At 40.5% G+C, this 19,824-nt stretch overlaps 2 protein-coding genes across 5 annotated transcripts; one reads left to right on the top strand and one right to left on the bottom strand.

Annotated features, from left to right (window-relative positions):
* Window positions 1-5,936: 5,936 nt before the first annotated feature.
* On the top strand, window positions 5,937-15,994 carry pfkfb4b (6-phosphofructo-2-kinase/fructose-2,6-biphosphatase 4b). 4 transcript variants are annotated; one of them, XR_013771866.1, is made up of 15 exons: window positions 5,937-6,073; window positions 7,342-7,458; window positions 7,583-7,679; window positions 8,100-8,166; window positions 8,270-8,344; window positions 8,432-8,488; window positions 9,114-9,235; window positions 9,317-9,524; window positions 10,923-11,069; window positions 11,173-11,277; window positions 11,387-11,516; window positions 12,084-12,146; window positions 12,329-12,393; window positions 12,684-14,683; window positions 15,036-15,994. XR_013771866.1 is itself a non-coding variant. In XM_079265552.1 (14 exons), the coding sequence occupies exons 1-14, from the start codon at window positions 5,962-5,964 to the stop codon at window positions 15,093-15,095; spliced, it is 1,425 nt and encodes a 474-aa protein (XP_079121678.1). In that variant the 5' UTR covers window positions 5,937-5,961; the 3' UTR covers window positions 15,096-15,991. The 4 variants fall into 4 exon arrangements, 1 of the variants encoding a protein (XP_079121678.1); XR_013771867.1 differs by having other exon boundaries at window positions 12,494-14,683; XR_013771868.1 differs by having other exon boundaries at window positions 12,329-14,683.
* Window positions 15,995-16,062: 68 nt separating this feature from the next.
* On the bottom strand, window positions 16,063-19,446 carry arpc4 (actin related protein 2/3 complex, subunit 4). The gene is made up of 6 exons (XM_079296950.1): window positions 19,364-19,446; window positions 17,643-17,761; window positions 17,401-17,512; window positions 17,150-17,245; window positions 16,844-17,014; window positions 16,063-16,563 (listed from the first exon to the last, which is right to left on the bottom strand). The coding sequence occupies exons 1-6, from the start codon at window positions 19,364-19,366 to the stop codon at window positions 16,558-16,560; spliced, it is 507 nt and encodes a 168-aa protein (XP_079153076.1). The 5' UTR covers window positions 19,367-19,446; the 3' UTR covers window positions 16,063-16,557.
* Window positions 19,447-19,824: the final 378 nt, after the last annotated feature.

Genomic DNA, 19,824 nt, shown 5'->3' with positions numbered 1-19,824 from the left:
TTTGTAGAAAACTTTATTTACTCAATTCCACTATTACGACTTTATACATATGTGTGTGTGTGTGTGTGTGTGTGTGTGTAGGTGGCCAGTTGATATATATATACTAGCCACCATAGGTCAACAAACACACAAGAAATAAATTAATCACAAAATACTGTGAATCACAAAGCTAAAACAAAGACTACAAGATTAAAAACCAGATGTGGAGTTGGTTAAAAGAACAACCAATTATCAACTAAATAGCAATACCATGCAGAAATATCTAAATACTCGTAAACTAATGAAGCCATGCTTTAAAAGCTCTATGTGTAGATTATTTTCACTGGGAGGTAAAGATATCCTAAAGCCAGTAATGGATGAAATTATTAAATGGCTAAGATTTGTTCATGTAGAGGTTTAATACAGCATGCTCATTGATTCCTTAAATATTCATTGGTCACAAAAGGAGCTCAAATCTAACTGTTGCACTCTAATAATGTTGGACAGATCTGTGCTGTACAGATACTGTTCAAGTTATTTCTGTTCTTCCCTTATGGGGCGACGAACGGGCAAATACAAAAACATTTGAAAAGACTATTTAGTCATTTAAAAATCTGAGCACAATATAAACTGAAATAATAAATCATATCTACATTTTTACACATTATCCCCCAACAAGCCAGGACCTGAAGATTGTTGTTTTTTTCACTGCAGGACCCATCTTGGTTGCTGTTGTACTTAGGTGGTGCAAATTCTCTAACAAATTTACAATAAATAAAATGACCAAAACCCAACCTGGGGCACATGTGTGGTCTTGGCCAGTTGTTTGCACTGGTATGTATGAGACTAATTATGGCTCATACACATAAAGCGGTTTAAAACATAATGTAAACAAGGGTAGAGGTAAAGATGGAGTTCCACCATGACCACAGCTGAACAATAACAAGTCGCGTGCGCGCGTGCTTATGGACGCGATAATGAGCGCGCGCCTCTCACAGCGCTCACTCACTTCATTCATTGCTGCCTGTGCTGCTGTAGCGACTCGCAGTGCACACCACGCTGGGAAGAGGCTTTGAACCGAGACCATGAGGGGCTCTTGCCGCCCGAGAAACCCTCGGGACAGGGCAGGTAGGGTGCAAACTCCTCCCGAGTCCTCACTTTTCTCTTTTTCTTATACATGTATATTTTGGACACTGGTTTTGTGTGAAGTGAGCGCTACAGAGCAGCTGGACTAGCAGGCGGGGGAAGTAAACAAGTATGTGTCACGTAGGCATGCTCCAGAGCGAACAGGGTCTGCTACCGAGGAGAAGTGGGACAGGCTACGCAGACGTGAAATTTGGGAAGGACTGGGTATTTCAGCTTTCACGTAACGAATAAATAGTTTGCATATGCCAAGGATGCTTTGGTCGACTTCCTATCTGCTGTTAAAGCCTGGCTGCAGCAGCTGGTTAGCTAGCCTGTAAGCTAACGTAACTGGTGGACTGACTGTTTATGAGAGGATGTAAACACGACGTTGTGGTCGAAAAGCTCTCCAAACATCACTTATTGCGGTATGATGCTGCGTCAAAGAGCCCCGAACAGATCTGAGAGGTTAAGTTGGTACTCGAGAATGTTCGAGAAGTGTCTAGAGTAAGTTATTGCTGCAGGTCTGCTCAGACGAAGGTAATACTACACATACTGTGTGGGAGGACCAGAGGGTAAACCTATTGAAGGTCATCTCTCCATACCCTGACCTGCAGGCTGCCAGCTTTGTTTTCAAAGGATATTGTGGACTTGCTTTTAAATGTCTTTTATTTGTTGATATGGTGATTCTTACAGCAACTAAATGTGTGTATCACAAAGATTGCATTGATAGCAGCGAATGGGACAGATGGTGAAGAGATGTCAGTGTTAATTTGGGTCCAAAATCTTTGTCTAATGTGTGCTGACTTGTGTAAAATGTACCTTAATGTTGCTCTAAACATTTCAGCTTGAACTTCTGTGTGTTCACTTTTGCATGCTGTCAATCCCAGCCCACTACACTTTGTCTCTTATCGAGGTTCCTCGATGACCACCTCACATGCTACAAATGCCATCTGGACCAATGCTAATACTATGGCCTATATATAATCCGGTGACTTATTATAAGGAGATGTTATTACGTGACTCTATTTGTCTTGAAGCCTGGGCCTGTTTGACATTGTGTCACTGTGCTGTCGTCTTGATGAAGAGAGGACGAACTCTACCAAGTCTCGGATTGACTTTGTTTCTCGAGGGACGGATTCATCGCTGTCCCTTGTGCGAATATGTTCACAGCGGTTTTAAATGTTGTGGCAGATGTGTGAGGGATGAACAGATCTGCAGGCTGTGTTGGTGAGTTGTCTGCATTCCAAGGTGGGGCTAAGCAGAAAAACAAGAAAAACATGCTGGTGTGCGCGTGTATTTGTGGATGTTTATCTAGTTGTTATTTTAGGAACAAATACAGATGGCTACTTTGTCTACTCAGTATATATTGTATAGTGCATATTAAGCTGCCCCTGCAGTTAACAGTGATGCAAATATCATGTCATGAGTCTGTGGAAGCATTGAGTTAGCTTTGTCTCTTGTACCCACTGAGCCCTTATGTGTTTATCACTGCAGACGGAGAGAAATATGCCTCAGTGGGTGCAGCAGACCCAACACCAATAATATCCCTATGTGCACTTCTCCATGGCTGTGCACCACACATGATTCCTCAGATGCTGCCAGCTGCAGTAAATCTACCTTCTCCCACCCTCCATTGTTATCCTCTTTATTATACCCAGTAATCCTTATTTTCTCTGTCTTTATTTTCGCCAGATCCCTTCTCTGAATAATCACAAAAACATCACTTCCTCTCATCCTTGTTCATGGCATTGGTGGCTGGCTCACTGCACCTACCTCCCTCCCTCCCTCCCTCCCTGTCTCTGCTCTCTATCTGGGGGAAAGTTCACCCGCTCGCTCAGAATCTCATTATAGGCTTCAGGCAGAGCTGCTGTAGCCTACGTGTGTGTAATGCCTATGCAGTCATTGTATCCCTGCTCAGTGCACTGATCTTGCTGATGTTTCGCATCTGGGAGCTTTTAAGTGCTGGGTTGTTTGTGTTATTTGTGTGTGTTTATGCATGCAAAAGTAGCAACATTTCTGCACAGTTGAGAAATTGATATTGCTTGTTCAGGCTCATATGAAACCGCCTCTTTTGTCATCCTCTGTCGCAAGCAGCACAAAAGGGATCTATAGACCGATTCTGGATTCATAGTTGATCAACACAGAATTAATATATCATATGAATATATATATATGAACATATTTAATAATCAAGAAACCGTTAAAGCAAAAATGCTAAAGATTCTCTGTATGCAGCTTCTCCAGTATGGCTGTTTTTTGAGTGATAAAAGTGTAAAAATTAACATCTTTGTGTTCTGGACTGTTGATTGAGCAAAACATTCTTTTTTTAGGATGTCAGTGTCAACGCCCCTGTCCACATACTTTTACTCAGTTTGTTGTTCGTGGTTAGTGCTACAGCCCTTAGTTCTAGTTTATGGGACATAAAAATGGTACAGTATTTAATGATATTTTAGGCAATAGTGTGCTGTCTTTTTTGTGTACAGTGGCACTGTCATCCGAAAAAGGAAGTGATTTCTGCCCCAAACTGTTGCCAAAACCAAACTAGGTCCGACATGAATGTTTTTGGTGTCGAGGACGTTGACTTGTCTGCACAGAGCACTGAACTCACCTTTAGGGTGAGGTAAAATGCTATCAGCCCGGCCTCATTGCCAAACGTCAGTATCTGGAAAGTCACTGCAGTCAGGTTACAAAAGCTTGAAGACAGTCTTCCCAAGAGTGAAGTGAAGGGTAACTCCATCTTTACTCAAAGATCAATCATATGTTGGTGTAATGTTGGCCTGAATAAAAACAGTCCTGATCTTTTAAAACCAAACTGGATGTGCTTTAGACTCATCGCTGTTAGATCATCGACTCAACATTATGTTTTCTATTCAGCAAACACAACATAAAATAAACTAAAGGAAACAGCAATGCATCTTTTAGATAAGATAGTGTAAACACTTCATGCAAAAGGAAGTTTAACTCTGCATCGGTTATAAAAGATCTGTGTTATGCAGCAGTGAGTTGTTACATTTCGTGTGTGTGTGTGTGTGTGTGTGTGTGTGTGTGTGTGTGTGTGTGTGTGTGTGTGTGTGTGTGTGTGTGTGTGTGTGTGTGTGTGTGTGTGTGTGTGTGTGTGTGTGTGTGTGTGTGTGTGTGTCTTGTTGATGGGAGTAGTCCTGCTGACATGCTGACTTTCCCTGACGGCGGTGCTCTCTGACCTCTGGATGTGTTGACTGTCACAGTAGATGCTGAGTTAATAAGATCCATCTTTCTCTCGACTAGATGTTCATTCATTTCATTTTCTTTGCTGCAGTCCAAACTACTAGCTTTAAAAGTAAGTGCACATCGCCACCTGGTGTTACAACTGCGACATTACATTGGGCTAAGAACGACCTACTGTATTCAAGTTGTTCTCATTTGTTCACAGACATTTTCTAAAAACGAACCTTATGTTCTCAGAATTCTACGAAAACAAAGTCAACAGACACACAAAAGGTAAAACTCAACTGATTCCAAAAATGAAACAATAAAACATAAAAATTCAAAACAATAATATGTCTTCTAAAAATGGGACATTGTGTTCAAATGACACACACATCATCACACGATGGAACATTTCCAATAACCAATTCCACAATGATGTGCTCAATGTACATGCCTTTTGCATGTTTGGTGGTACACATTCTACATATGTACAGGAGTCGGTTGTAAATACTCAAATAAAGAAGCCCAATGATACTGTATAAACGAAAACGTTTTTTTATTTTTCTTAAAATACAGTATAATCAGGAAAATAAAAAGCAGATTAATTGAAAGGACTTGTTAGCTGCAGCCCTAAATTGAAAATGTTTTGAATTCCATAATAGATCAAAATAAATGAGGAGATGAAGAAGAACAAGCTAACATCAGCCGATTTAAAATCCTTGGTGATTTGTGGGCCTCGTGACCTGGCCGCGTGTAATTCTTGTGGCCACGACAGTTTTCGTGATGGTGTTTATGTGAGCTCCCAACTCCAAGCAGTCAGCACGCCTCCCCCATCCCCGACCCGCCTTCCCTATTGGCTGCTGGACCTCTCATGTCTTCTCTGATTGGTTCATTTCTCAGCTGCATTCACTGCCCATGTGTGCAGCATGTGCGCATCTGAAGGCTTTGTTTTTCTATCAGCTGCTCTTTTCCGCTTCTCTTGCTCACTTGTTACCGTCTTTACGGTGATTTCTTTGAAAAGGTTTTCTTAGAAATGAGTGTGAGCTGTTGGGATGTTTTCTTATGGTCTGGAAATATATGAAAATAATTCAAGGATTTGTGTTTGTTGCATTTACCCCACAGAAATGTCAGTAAATAAAGATAAAAAAATCAATGCCCCGACAATGTATTTCTCAATTAACGAGAGTGCATTTGTTTGATTGACATGATTGACGAATTAAATAACCTTTATTTGTGAATTGAGCATTGTAGTGGTCGAATTTCCATTATATTTCTAGCTCTGAAAAGTATAGTAACTTAAGTTAGGAATAATTTGTCAAACATTATATATCTATTTATCTTTTGAGTAAATACGTTATTACTATCTTCTTAAAATATCACTGCATATTAGTGCAATTGAGGCAGTTAGTTGAGGTTAAAATAACACCACTGAAATGCTGTTTAAGCAAAGTCACATCCTGTACCCGGCTTTGTTTTGCTCCCTTGCTCTGTGTTGCGCTCAGTCTCCAGTCGTTATGGTAATGAGCATCTGCTGTTTCGGCTCTGCTGTTCCTCTGCTAATAGACAACCCCCCCCCCCCCCCCCGCAGTCAGATGAATCAGACTGCCAGGGCTAGAGCCCACCGCCTCAGTTTCACATACGCAGGGTAACATCAGCGATACAACATCCAGGATGTTAGACAACGAAGAGTTCTTGTTAGACACGTCTCCGCGGGAGCTCACCCAGAACCCGCTCAAGAAGATCTGGATGCCGTGCAAGAACGGGCATATAGCTCAGAGACGGGGTAAGATGCAGCCGGCCGGCCAGAGCCGCAAAGGATGCGACTGCGAGTCAATGTGCATCTGTTAATGCTATTCCTATTTTAAATCATATTTTATGTTATTAATGTTTCCTGATTCAAGTGAAGTCTGTCTTTGAATTTAAAGTTATTACGTTTTGTGACATTTACGCGCGGTTGTTTTAGACGTTGCGCACAAATAAAGTAATGCATATTATTGCCTTTTTGTGCTGCTCGGCAGTGTTGCATCAGCTGGTCTGGTTTCAAATATGCATGGAGACATTATAATCACGCTTATTGCAAGCTCGCTGCATCAATTTACCCCCAAGATCACCCCACAGACAACATGTATCATGGGTGTTGACCGACGTGGATGTGAGGCTGAGCAGCCGTGTCTCTGCACGGCGGCTGGTTTTTGCTGAGTCAAGCTCTGCGTTCTTCATTGCTGTTTCTTTTGAAACAATCGTTACACATCAGGAGCAGTTTATCATGTCTGTCCTCAACCGAGTAAAACTCAGTTTCTCCACAAAGAATCACACAAAAGCACCACTTTAAATATTTTGTTTACATTTCTTAAAACTAAATCAATCGGCATGAAAAAAGCACGAATCGATCAAATAAATCGTATCCGTCCAAGACTGTTTAGGTGACTAATCAACTAAGAGGGGCAACCCTAAAAATTTAAGTTGTAATCAAAACAACTAAAAGTAAGAAATTAACAATCAAAGGAAATTTGGAGGAAAAAATGTGTCTAAAAGACTGTGATTGCTTCTGTGTGACATTCTTTAATAATTTTAAAATAAACCCAGAAAGAGCTTTTTAATTTTTGTAAGAATAAAACAATAAATAGATAAGATATTTAATGTGTACATCCTGAGATACAGCATCCACATTTCACAAAACTTTAGCGCCCTGTAGGCTACAGCGTGCTTTTCAACCGGACCTTTGTCTGCAGCGTGGTGCTGTTTGTGCATGTGTCATCCCTTCACCTTTTCTTACTCTCCTTGAGAGCTATGTTCCAGCCCTGATAGTGAATACTTTCAAAATGCTGATCAGTTGTCTCATGCTTTAGATCAGTCATTCCCAAAGACGGGATCAGGACCCACTGATGGGTCGCAGGAGAGTACTATATAGTGTAATTATGAGCACTCTTCAAGACTAATTAAACTCTTGTTGAATGGAATAATGTCGACAAGCTATGCTCAGCCAGTTAAATGTGTGAGAAGTGAGTTAAATCCATTAAAAGTGTGTTTCTCTTCCTCCCTCTCTCACAGTGTGTATGACAAACTGCCCGACCCTCATTGTGACTGTTGGACTTCCAGCTCGAGGGAAGACTTACATTTCAAAGAAGCTCACTCGCTATTTAAACTGGATTGGTGTTCCAACCAAAGGTACCAGCTACACCCTAAACACATACACACACATAATATGTAATACATAATATGTACATATTACCTTAAAGTAGAAACCAGCTATAATCTTTTTTAAAAGACATCATATTTTCATCTGTAACAGAGTTCAATGTTGGCCAGTACCGGAGGGAGTGTCTGAAGATCTACAAGTCCTTTGAGTTCTTCCGTCCAGATAATGAAGAAGGGTTAAAAATCCGACGGTAAGTCTTCACTGATTGGCCAACCAAAAGCAATGACGAGTCTGCAGGTTTTCAGGTAATTGGATGGAAACTTTTGGTTCCCTCTAATTCAGAGTAACCAGCAAACGACTATTATCTATGAAAAGATGTAGAGGAGTATGAATGAAGTCGCTCCCCCTCTATGTGTGTTGTCAGAGCTTCTCCTTGATTTGATGACATAGCCGTTTTAGGACCTGTAAACCATTTCTAATTCCAGGATGTCTCCTATTGTTTTGTACGTCATCAATTTCTACCAAAGAAACGCCATTTAATGGTAGATATTTGAGGTTGACAGGTTTACAGTCTGCCTGCCTGAATGAAAATTCAGCAGTCGATGTAGTTGGGTCACAGGCGTTTGAAGTCTTTGCACCGTATGACTCTGTGTCTGCTGTCCTTCTACAGTCAGTGTGCGTTGGCAGCACTCAATGATGTCCGGCAGTACCTGAGTGTCGAAGGAGGACAGGTGGCGGTGAGTCCTTGATGTTGTCCCTCAGTTCTCCACGGCAAAATGATCACAATATCAAAACAAACTGCACATCACAGCTGAAGAAGTGTTTTTCCTGCTTTTTCAGGTGTTTGATGCCACAAATACAACGAGAGAAAGAAGAGGCACTATTGTCAAGTTCGCTGAGCAGAATGGGTTCAAGGTATGTTAACCGAGGCGGGGTGTCATTTAGTTTACGTCACTTTGACCTGATGGCCTCTAAGTTTACTCGATTGTCTTGCCACTGCAGGTATTTTTTGTGGAGTCTGTGTGTGAGGACCAAGATGTCATTGCACAAAATATAGTGGTAAGCCTTTTCTCTTTTTGTTCTATCCAGTATAAATATTTGAAAATACTATAAGCAGACCATGTACTGTATTTTCTTTTTTTAAAGAGAGAAAAATGACTCTTCCTACAAAGGATAGCGTGACATTGCAAAGCATTTTCACACTTTCATTTAAGTTCAAATCCAAGAGCAGTTTACCTTAAAATATGTTCATATGAAGGCTTTCTCAGAGTTAAGGTGTAGACCAGCGGTTCCCAAACTTTTTAGGCCGCGCACCCCCTTCTACATCCCGACCGGGTTCGCGCACCCCCCCCCCCCCTTAATAAAAAAAAAAAATAAAAATCAACAGAGCCCATTTACAGCCGCATAAAAATCTGACCAATGATAGAACAGTTTGCTCGCGCGTGGCGTTAGTTTACAATATTTAGTCCGCTGTTAAATGTTGCAGTGTGAACACAAACCGAACAAAGGGGAAACTGCAACATTGTATCATATTAATCCCTGAATCAGAACAAAGCAAACCACACTTTGGGAATCCCTGGTGTAGACAAACAAGCTCAGTGGAAACAGGCTGATAACAGTGTCAGGTAGACAACTTCCTCTCTTCTCTGCTCACATCCTCTCCCTCCGGTTCTACCTTTTGTAGCAAGTTAAGTTGGGCAGTCCAGACTACATTCACTGCAACACAGAGGAGGCCATTGAGGACTTCATGAAGAGGATCAAGTGTTACGAGTCCTCCTATCAGCCTCTGGACGAGGTTCTGGACAGGTGAGGAAACACACAATGACTTAGACTAGATTACAGTACCTCATCAAGATGGCTGGTGGTTGACTGACTCTCTTGCTGCAGGGATCTGTCTTACATAAAGATTATTGACGTGGGCTGTCGTTACCTGGTGAACCGCGTCCTTGACCACGTGCAAAGCCGGATCGTCTACTACCTGATGAACATCCACATCACGCCGCGCTCCATCTACCTGTGTCGCCACGGGGAGAGCGACCTCAACATCAAGGGACGGATTGGAGGAGACTCTGGTTTATCCCCCAGAGGAAGAGAGGTGTGTGTTTGTGTTTGTGTGTGCTGAGTCTGTATGAAAGTCATGTGTGAGTTTTGATGTAGTCTAAAACAACAATAATTCTCCATGTCACATTTTAAATTGTGACATTTTTTCATAAAAGCCTAATAGTCAAATGAATAGTATTTTGTATTTCAACACTTTTTATTTGAACAGATAGACCATGACACATGAGTATGCAAAGATGTCTACAATAATATTCAGTGACAAAGAGATACAAACAGATGCAAAGTAGTAACAGAATGAATAAATAAATATATCTAAAATAAATAAAATGAATAAAATAAATGAAATTAAAAAAAAAAATAATAATAATAAAATCTTTTTATAAATAAATAAAATAAAATGAATAAACTAAATATAATAATTAAAGTAAACTAAATATAATAATTAAAGTAAACTAAATACAAATAAACAAATGACATAAAAGGGAAATGGAGACGGGAACAGGGGGAAAGGGCACGGAGGGCTTATTCAGTCAGACTGGCACAGCAGAGTTTGATAAAAATATTCCAGGAGAGACTGCCACGCCTTGTGGTATTTTTCCCTCGAGCTTTAGTCACGATACCTCAACTTGTCTAGTTTTCGGTGTCCCGTTACATCCTTGACCCAACGAGCATGTGATGGTGGAGTCCTGTCCTTCCACTTTGACGACGGGCCCAGAGTGTGATTCGCTGTTTGAAAGGGACATCCCCTTGGTTCAGAGACCGCCGTTATAGGGTTCATGGGCATGTTCGACTGACAAAAAAACCATATGATATCGGGTAGCAGGGACACCATGACACCTCTGGCCGGTGGAATCCACCTCTGGATGCAACTTACTAAATCTATAACTCTAAGAATCTGCACATGCGTTTAATACATGACTAATGTCTTTCTAAAACTTTTCTTTTGTGTTGCACTTTCATGGACTTTCAAGACTATAGAAGTGTAAGAAAAATATTCCAAGAGACATCTATGTCCAGTGTATTCTATATTGCCAAATTAGACAACAGGGACATAGCCAGGAGCCAGCTACAGGACAACCACTGGTATGAATTATGCTTTGTCCCGTAATGTCTCTTCACATTAAAAACTCTTTCATAACAGCGACGGTATCTGGGCATATACGAACGCAACTGTTTCGGCTTTCAGTGAAAAAGCGGTCAACTTAACACTGCTTCTAAAAAAATGTGCCGGTTGTCGCTGTCAACTTTGCACTTCTTTGCAGCGGCCATTGTACCTAGCAGGACATGACAAACCGTTCATATTATATAACGTCTGTTTATGAAGACGAACAAAAATGGAGAACCTCTGGTCTGAAAGATATGTCAGTATGGTTCTGAATAGAAATTCATTTTGGAGTTTTTATTGGATGGATTTTGTTTTCTTGCATTCTAGTATGCCAAAAGTCTGAGGAAATTTATCCAGGACCAGAACATCAACGATCTGAAAGTGTGGACCAGCCAGATGAAGAGGACCATCCAGACAGCGGAGAGCCTGGGAGTTCCATACGAACAGTGGAAGTCCCTCAACGAAATCAATGCTGTATGTTGATTCCTGTATTCATCGACATAAATAATTAATAACAGCCTTTTTCTTAAGCATGTGTTTACTCAAGCTAAGCACACACACTCTCCTCTTTTCAAAGGGTGTGTGTGAGGAAATGATGTACGAAGAGATTCAAGAGAATTACCCTCTGGAGTTTGCACTGAGAGACCAAGACAAGTACCGCTACCGCTATCCTAAAGGAGAGGTGAGGATGGGACTCTTCCAAATGCCTCGCATCTATTATTTAGAGGTGAATAAATGTGTTTGTTTCCTGTAAACTGTGTGTTTCTGATCGTTCTGTGATTCTCCGTCAGTCTTATGAAGACCTGGTGCAGCGGCTGGAGCCAGTGATGATGGAGTTGGAGAGACAGGAAAATGTTCTGGTTGTTTGTCACCAGGCCGTCATGCGTTGTCTTCTTGCATATTTCCTGGACAAGACTGCAGGTATGAAGGACTTTGCAGTCGGCAATGTGGACAAAATTGTAATGTGTGTAATTTTCTGATTATTTGCTGATTCATGATGTACGTCGGGATCATTTTTAAACTAGAATTATCGCCTTGCGGTTGTATGCCTCTGTCAACCAGTCTAGTGTCAGTTTACACCCATGTGTGTCCAAAATGTCATCGCGTCATCATTGTATTCTATATGACGTGTGTGAAATTGTTGTAACTAGCATATGAATTATGGAGTTATGGCCAAAAATGTGTTTTGTGAGGTCCCAGTGACCTCTAACCACCAAATTTTAATCGGTTAATTTAAGAGTCCAGGTGGACGTTTGCGCCACATTTGAAGAAATTCCTAAGTTATCACGATTATGTGAATGGGACGGATGGACAGACGCACTGTACACATGTACAGACAACCTGTAAACATAATGCCTCCGGCCAAGGCTGTAACCAACATATTGACTTCTGGAAAAGACATTCAAAAAACTTTAAAGAAAAGATGCAGTACACCGTGACCCTGAAACTTCCAGCATGTTACATCACTTTCTATCTCTGTTTCCACAGAGGAGTTGCCTTATCTTAAGTGCCCTTTGCACACGGTATTGAAGTTGACCCCTGTGGCTTACGGTGAGTTCTGTCATTTATATATATATATATATTTATATATAGTATTGACTGTTATTATTCTTCAAAACTGATCCAAAAAGGCATCAATGTTTTTTGTAGCTTCATTTTGCCTGAATCGTTTGCCAAATCGTCTCCACTTGGTCTAACTCTTCGCAATCTTTGCTTTGATTGCTCTTTCTCAGGATGCAAAGTGGAGTCGGTCTGTTTAGGCGTGGACTCTGTGAACACACACAGAGACAGACCAGAGGTAGGTATCCCAGGCTGCACACAGAAATGTCTCTCAGCAGACGACGTAGACAACTTCAATCCACTTCAGGGGTGATTCACCTCACTGCGTTTTCCTCCAGTTCATCTGGGACCGGGGACTCCATTGGATTCGGGAGAATCGTTAAACTGTGAAAGCTGTGTGTTGACTTTCATTTATGATTTCTAGAGAGACGCGGTCTGTGTTGCATCGTATTTAGTGTGTATGTTCCTCCTTAAGCACTTAAGTCCTCGCACTCAGTGCTGATCCGTCCCTCTCTCCTTATTGCACAGAGAATGTAAATCTTTCACACAAAGGAAACCGTGTTCAGCCTCCGTCCACCAGTGATCTCTGACCACAATCAAGACAGCTGTGATTTACCGTTGACACTGCTACCTCTGTCCTGTCAGCATTTACCTTTTAGGTCGGAGCAGATTTTTTATTTTTTTTATGTCGCAAGTATTTTCCTACATCGGCCCCGAGAGCTCAACACACTGCAACTTAGAGACAACATTTAGCAACGTAAGAAAACACGACCAAATATAGAAACACGTAGATTACAACACAGAACACAATGGAAATAAGTTTATTTTTTAAACAGTTATATTCACTTTTTTTGTTTCTTATTTTAACATTCTCTTTGAATGCTTCACAATTGAACTGGTAAACTGGTAATCAGTGAAAGGCTAACGCTAGATTAACATCATGCAATCACAATGTGCCAGGAAATGAAGCCAACAGGGAAGTGCCTAAAACTGCAGTTCCCCACATGACCACTTGAGGTCGGCTCTAAAAGTGAGTCAATCTCTGCAGACCCGAATGTTAAAATGCCAAATTTTAGAGCAGAAATAAACATGTTTACTGCTTGGTACAAAAAATGGTTTTGGTCTCTATGGCTTATTTAGATTTTTCACGTCCATGATGACTGTAGATGGAGTGAATATTTATATAACTCACCCTTTTAATTCATATTACGTCTTAAAGTTAGGCATAATTGAGGGCGTGGCCACTTTAACTGACAGGTAGCTGTCTGCTCTGCTGCGTCACCGGGCTGCTTCAGCTCCTCCTCTTTTTTAGAGTAGAGTTGTGTTGTCACTGCCAAGAGGCCGGAGCCAGCCGCTTTGAGTGGCTCCTCAGAAACCTTAAGGGTGACCATACTGAGAGACTACGTCCATACTTTATGCGCAGTCTACAGTTTTGACTAGTTGCAGTGCTTTGAAGTCTCAGGGCCACTGCATTTCGTTCCATTTCACATCTTTGTAGGGACTCCATGACTGTAATCCAGAGACAGGACAAATCATTGTGCACGTGCGTGTGTGTGTGTGTACTTGTGCATCTATATTCATTTTTGTTCAATTTGACTGAAACCTTCTGGAGTTAGGACATTTTTTAGGTAATTTGAGCTGGACCAAAGGGCTGATTGAGGATTGCGACTTGGTTGGAATTAGGTTTGGTTTAGTTTAAGGTAGTGTGCTAGAAAATGAGAATAGGCCTACAAGAGTGTGTGTGCGTGTGTGCGCGTGTGTGTGTGTGTGTGTGTGAGAGAGAGAGTGAGAGAAAAGGACAAAAATACCATGTAGAATTGAACATTGGGTGAATGTTACTCCGATTATATTATCGTAAAGTCTGTTTTGTATACTTAATGTATGCAAGTGACAAATACATGTAACCTCAACATACATGTTTCTGCATATGAATTGAATCAAAATGTAATTTTCATTCTAGTAATATTTTTATTTATTTATTTTTAATCCTTATATTAACTCTTGTTTACTGCTTAAATGTTAAGGCTTAATCTGCAATGCCCAACAAACTACTTGAATCAAGATGTTTGCTATAATATGATCACTAATAGTGTTAACTGGTAGCTGGAGAGCACACATGCTTAAATCATTTCATCAAGTGTAACTTTTTCTTCAGATTTTTTGTGTTTGTGAAGGTCATTGTAAATATAAAAATCCACATTGGAAAAAAAAATCATTCTTTCTCTCGTTACTTTTTTTGGTGAATACATTAATGATCGGTTATTTTGTCTCTCAGATAATGATTATAATGTGTCTAACAGCACAGTTCTCTACATGTCACATGTCAGTTGGGGTTTGAGTAGACATTGAATGATTTGTCTCAGTAAAGCAGTGAGTAATGTATGAATAGTAATCTACAGTGAAATGCTGACTTCTGTATTTCCTCCTAAACAGTGGTGTAGTGGTTGTACTTCTGGGTAGATGGGTGGGTTACCGAGGAGAACGTGCGCATTCACTCCTATATATTCCAATGGCTGTTTGGCTCATGGGTGGGTATACTGTAAACCGCCAGAAAAAGAGGTGTATACCCGCATATACCCTGCACTACACCACTGCTCCCAAGCGTACTTTAGATGGTTCTGTGGCAATGTAAATCTACATTTAAAAAATATTATCTTATAGCAAAATAATTCATTTCATACCCTCTGTGACAATACCCACAAGTTTGATTCATATATTCTAGAAATACCAGATGAAAGTATATATTCTGACTTCATTGAATTAATTGTATCAGTCATGTTACTATATGAATGTCAAGGGAGTATTCAATGAATTCAAATCAATATGTAAATGTGATAAGTAGGATTGTAACTCAGTCCTTCTCTCTCATGACTCTTTCAGAATGTGAAAGTGCAGCGCACCACTGATGACGCTCTGCAGACTGTCCCAGCTCACCTCTAATATTCTTCACTTCCTGTTCCAGCTGCAACCTTGTCCGACTTTCGTTCAGCCCTCTGAACTGCATTATGGGAGCGGTGCTGTTCAGCTGCCCGGAGTACAACTGTAAAGCACTTTCACCAACTGTAATCCATTTTTATATGTCTGTTCTGTAGCTCAACTCCTACTGAAGAAAATGCAAATATTTTTGATAAGCGTGTCGACTTTTATTGTTGCAATGACATTCCTATCATTTTCAGCACCTTTTCCATGATTATATTTAATATTGTCTGTATATTGTGCACTGTATGCTGCCATATGTTCCCAGTGTTTCTGAAGATTTTACTGTATCATACCCCTGAAAAAAAACTTTAAAAACTGTAACTACTTTAGTTGGTAAAATGGTCTTTATCAAAGTCCTTAATCCCTGAGTTTTTTTTAACTTTTTCTCAGCTAGTTGAATTATATTTAAAATGCAGCCATTGTGCTCAGTGTATCTACCATGAGAAAAGAAATTAATATAAATCTTAAAACATGATTCACACATGTTCAGTACCGGTAATCAGAAATCCTGGGATGAGGGATTATGTTTAAACCAAAAAAGATGTTAGGGTGGACTTTGTGGGGTGCCGTTTTTAAGACATACAATGAAATGTTAAGACAAATCTGCAGTCATAAGTCTGTCTGGTTCACCAATGATTTAAGTGAATGCCTGCCTGGTGCTGCGCAAAATGTACACAGAGTTTGATGTAAGTTGTGTGTGTAAATCAACATGTATTTTACGGTAGGCCATTATTTTGAGAACTCTGTAATGTTGTACATTTGACATTGTAAAATGACTGTACTGGAAATATAATTCCAAATGCCTTGTTCGTCTCCAGCTGTCAATCTGAATAAACCTTCAATGTTTGGGTTTAACACAAAGCTGCTGTTTATGCTTCATGACATTAAAAAAAAGAAAAAAAATCACATACAAAGAATAATGCTTTTTATTTATCTTCACTTTCAGCAAGTATATTTATTTTAATTATTTCCATCTTCAAAAGGGTTTATTTTGTGGACTTTTGTACTAATACAAGAAACGTGCACCAAATGATTGCCCTCGTTTAAAGTCAGTCATAACAAAACACAGCTAAATTAAATGTATGTTCATATAATATATATATATTTTAAAAAACATTTAAATGTAAATGCATTTTACCCTGTGCTCATGAATATTGATAACAAATAGCTTTTTAAGGAGCTGCCCTGACTTCTAATGTTCTAACGCCAGAAACAAATGTCTGTTGTGAATATTGATATGTACAAAAATCCATATTTTTATATCTGTTAAAGAGCAAAGCCCCATTTGCCAGTGAGTACACCTTTACTGAATGTCTTCTGTTTCTCCACTTCTCATGGTTGATCAGATCTCCTCTCTGCGGTGTGAAAGCTCCACAGTGACCGCCAAGAATGTAAAAGAAACGTGTTCCCCAGCTTCTCTCTCTCAGAACTGCAGGAGTACAAGAAAAACAATGTCTAAGCTTCAGTAAATCAAAAAGACAGAAGAAATTACATGAACTTCTTTCTACTGATAATGTTACTTCAATCACCTACAACATTAATAACATTGTAGCCCTAAAATAACAGCAAAATATAAGACATAAATCAAAGTCCCACCATACAAAACACAGACAATAAGATAAAAATAATGCAAAAACTAAACCACTTGTGCATAACGCTGCATCAATGCGAGCGTTGAAACAGAAACATTTTTAATAACTACAACTTACATTTTTGAGGAACTCCTCTGCGACGATACGAGCCCTGGCGTTGACGGACAGCTTCATTTCACTGATCTCTTTGTCAATTTCCTCCATGAAATGAATGACGTAGTCCACCAGCTTGTGTTTGTACATCTGCTCCGTGTGAAAGTTGGTGATGAGAAAACTGATGTCATAGCCCTGCGAAGTGAAGATAGAGGAAAAAAAGGAGTATTTTAAACTTTAAACAGAAATAACTGATGCTAAGGTTCTCACTACCTTCAACAAATCATTTTCAATTTCATACATTTTCCATAACTGTAAACGCACACCTACCTCCACTGGTTTCCTCCTCAGGATGAAGAAGTTCTCCGCTCTCATCATCATGAAACGCATGAATTTATGGCACAGAATCTTCTCAATCTCATCTGCCTGCAGCAGCAGAATAGTTAAACTTGGTCAGGATTACAGATACAGTTCTAATCTTTACATCAATCATATTAATCACTAACTGCTTAGCATCCAGCAGTTTTGTATCGGGGTCTAAACACAAAACCATTGGCTCCCAGACAGCAGCCCCGACCGACCTGCTTGACAGCGATGCTGATTCTGACAGAGTTGATGGAGCCCTCGATCAGAACTTTCTCCTTTTCGTTCCGGCTGATGATCACGGGCTGGAGGAGCAACTCTTTACTACTTCTATAAGTGAGAGAAACAACACATAATTCAATGTGTCAGTCAACTAGAGAGGTGAAACTCAGATTTCATGCACTGCTGGGTGTTGTTCACCGCTCCAAAGTCATACTCCGTGTTGCGGTGACAGACTCACCGCACTTCCACCTCTGGCTTGTTGTGTCTCTCCACCACTTGCGAGGAGAAATTCTCCAGGCAGAGGGCGGCCTGCAAGGTAGCACGGACTGCATTGAGATACGGGCGCAAGGTAGCCGTCTGAGGGAGGAAAGCGAGAAAGAGTCGATGAGGAACATTCCTAAAAGAAGAATGTCTGAATCTACAGGTAGGTACGATTGTGGATAAACACGTTTCAAATACACACTGTTCCCTAACAGCCGTCCTGTACCGCCGGGTTCACACCGGGCACTAGCCTGGCTGTTCACACCAGAGGCGCATCGTGCTGCACAACAAGCTTTTTTTGTTCCTCTGCTGTTTTCGATAGAGCGGATCTTTCTCTGTGTCGGCTCGTCATACTCTCTCTCTGTTCAGACACAACAGACAAATATTTGGAATAAGTAGCCGCCGCAATTTAAAAACCACAACCACTGCGCTACGCAGTGAGTGTTCTGGCCCAATTGGTTTAACATGGGAGCGCTTCTCTTTCAGTGTGAACCCGGTGTGATATCACGTGATAGTCAGTCACTGTAGCGTCCAGACTGCCCTCGTGAGAAGAGGCAGAAGTAGAGCTGCCTGAGGGCTTGTCGGTGTACGCTTTAAAAGTCTGTTTATCAGATTAAAGACAAAGTGACGGAAATGAGAAAACACATTTTTTTGTGTCGTCCTCCCCACCACCAGGAGACTACTACGCCATGAGACGAACTGCAGTGAGCAGTTAGTTGTAGCAACTCACATTCAGTCAGCGCAAACCCTGGCGTTGTTTTTTCTTCTTTCTAACGGGTGACTGTAAATGTTGATTATATGGATACGGTAGTAGAAGTTTGGAGGATGTGGTCAGATTTTACACATTGCAAGCTGAGCATTGTGAAAATCACAGAGCCACTTACTGAAATACTATCAACAATATGATTTTAAAAACATGGCTACAAGCCTTTTACTCATTTTAGAAGTGCCTAACTCCAAATACCCCATCTCACAAAACTTGGACTCAGATTAATGTGCAAATATATAACATTGCCTGTCCTGATTAAACAAATACAAGCACTTCTCATATCTTTATAACATACTATGATTTGATGTGTGATTTGTGTATATATGTATGCAAGTGTTGTGTATCTGTAAACTGAGACCAGTGTTTAACCCTCAACCTGGGTGTATGCAAAGAAGGAACTTACTCAACCATCTTGTTTTCTGTAAGTATCGACAAAGAAGTGTTATCCCTCATGACACATGATTCCACGACTATCTCCAAACGTCACTAAAAGAACAACACATGCTAGGGTTCTTCTTACAACTGAGGGACTAACGTTAGCTACACAGCTCCAGGTAGTGTATCAGTTAATTTGGGTCCAGAGTTAGCGCGTTCCACAGATGTGTGCCCATCACTCTACATTCCTCAGCAACACAATATTACAAAGGAGCTACGATCACTCTCACACGTCATCACGATAAATGCACGCATCACCAGCTGAATGAAGTAGGGTTCTATGTTAGGTTTGTCATTCAGCTTGGAAACACACCGGCTAACGTTAGCTTGTGAGCTAACTACCTGCTTAGCTAGTCACAATAAACCTGTAAGAAACCCAGCAGGGATGGAGTGTAACCGAGGAGCGGATACGGCTCAATGTCGACACGCTCGGACATAATGTAACTTTGTAACTGTGTCAGTTTATCAGCACATTACGTCTCAATGTCTCTTACCATGTCTCTGTGTGACGAGATGCGGCTAAAGGCGGAAGTAGCTGCACTTGTCGGTCAGGGCTTTTCCCTGAACATACCGGAACTCAACTCTGCCTCCGGGTTGCTTTTGGTGAGAAGGTTTTGGGCACAATTAGCAAAATGAAAAATAAAACACCGAGGTTTCAAAAGAACAATTATGTTTTTAATGCTTTTCAGTAATACTATAATGAAAGAAAAAGCCGTATAATTCCCTTTTTTTTTCTAAACCAAAGAACAACATTGGAGGCAAAACGTGCTCAGAAGTCACTCAGTCTACCTGGTTGTTACTGAAAGCAAATATTTGTTTAACAGGTTGTTTTATTTTTCAGTTTGAGTTTTTTGAGTACTGGACTTGCACATAGTCAACATCTTATACAATTAACAATTGAATGATGTTGAGTTGGGAGTCAGGTTTTCATTTTGGTTGCCAGTGCTAATTACTT

This window comes from Melanostigma gelatinosum (genome assembly GCF_949748355.1).
Source record: "Melanostigma gelatinosum genome assembly, chromosome: 3".
Classification (NCBI taxonomy): domain Eukaryota; kingdom Metazoa; phylum Chordata; class Actinopteri; order Perciformes; family Zoarcidae; genus Melanostigma; species Melanostigma gelatinosum.
This window is presented reverse-complemented; position numbering and strand designations above follow the sequence as displayed.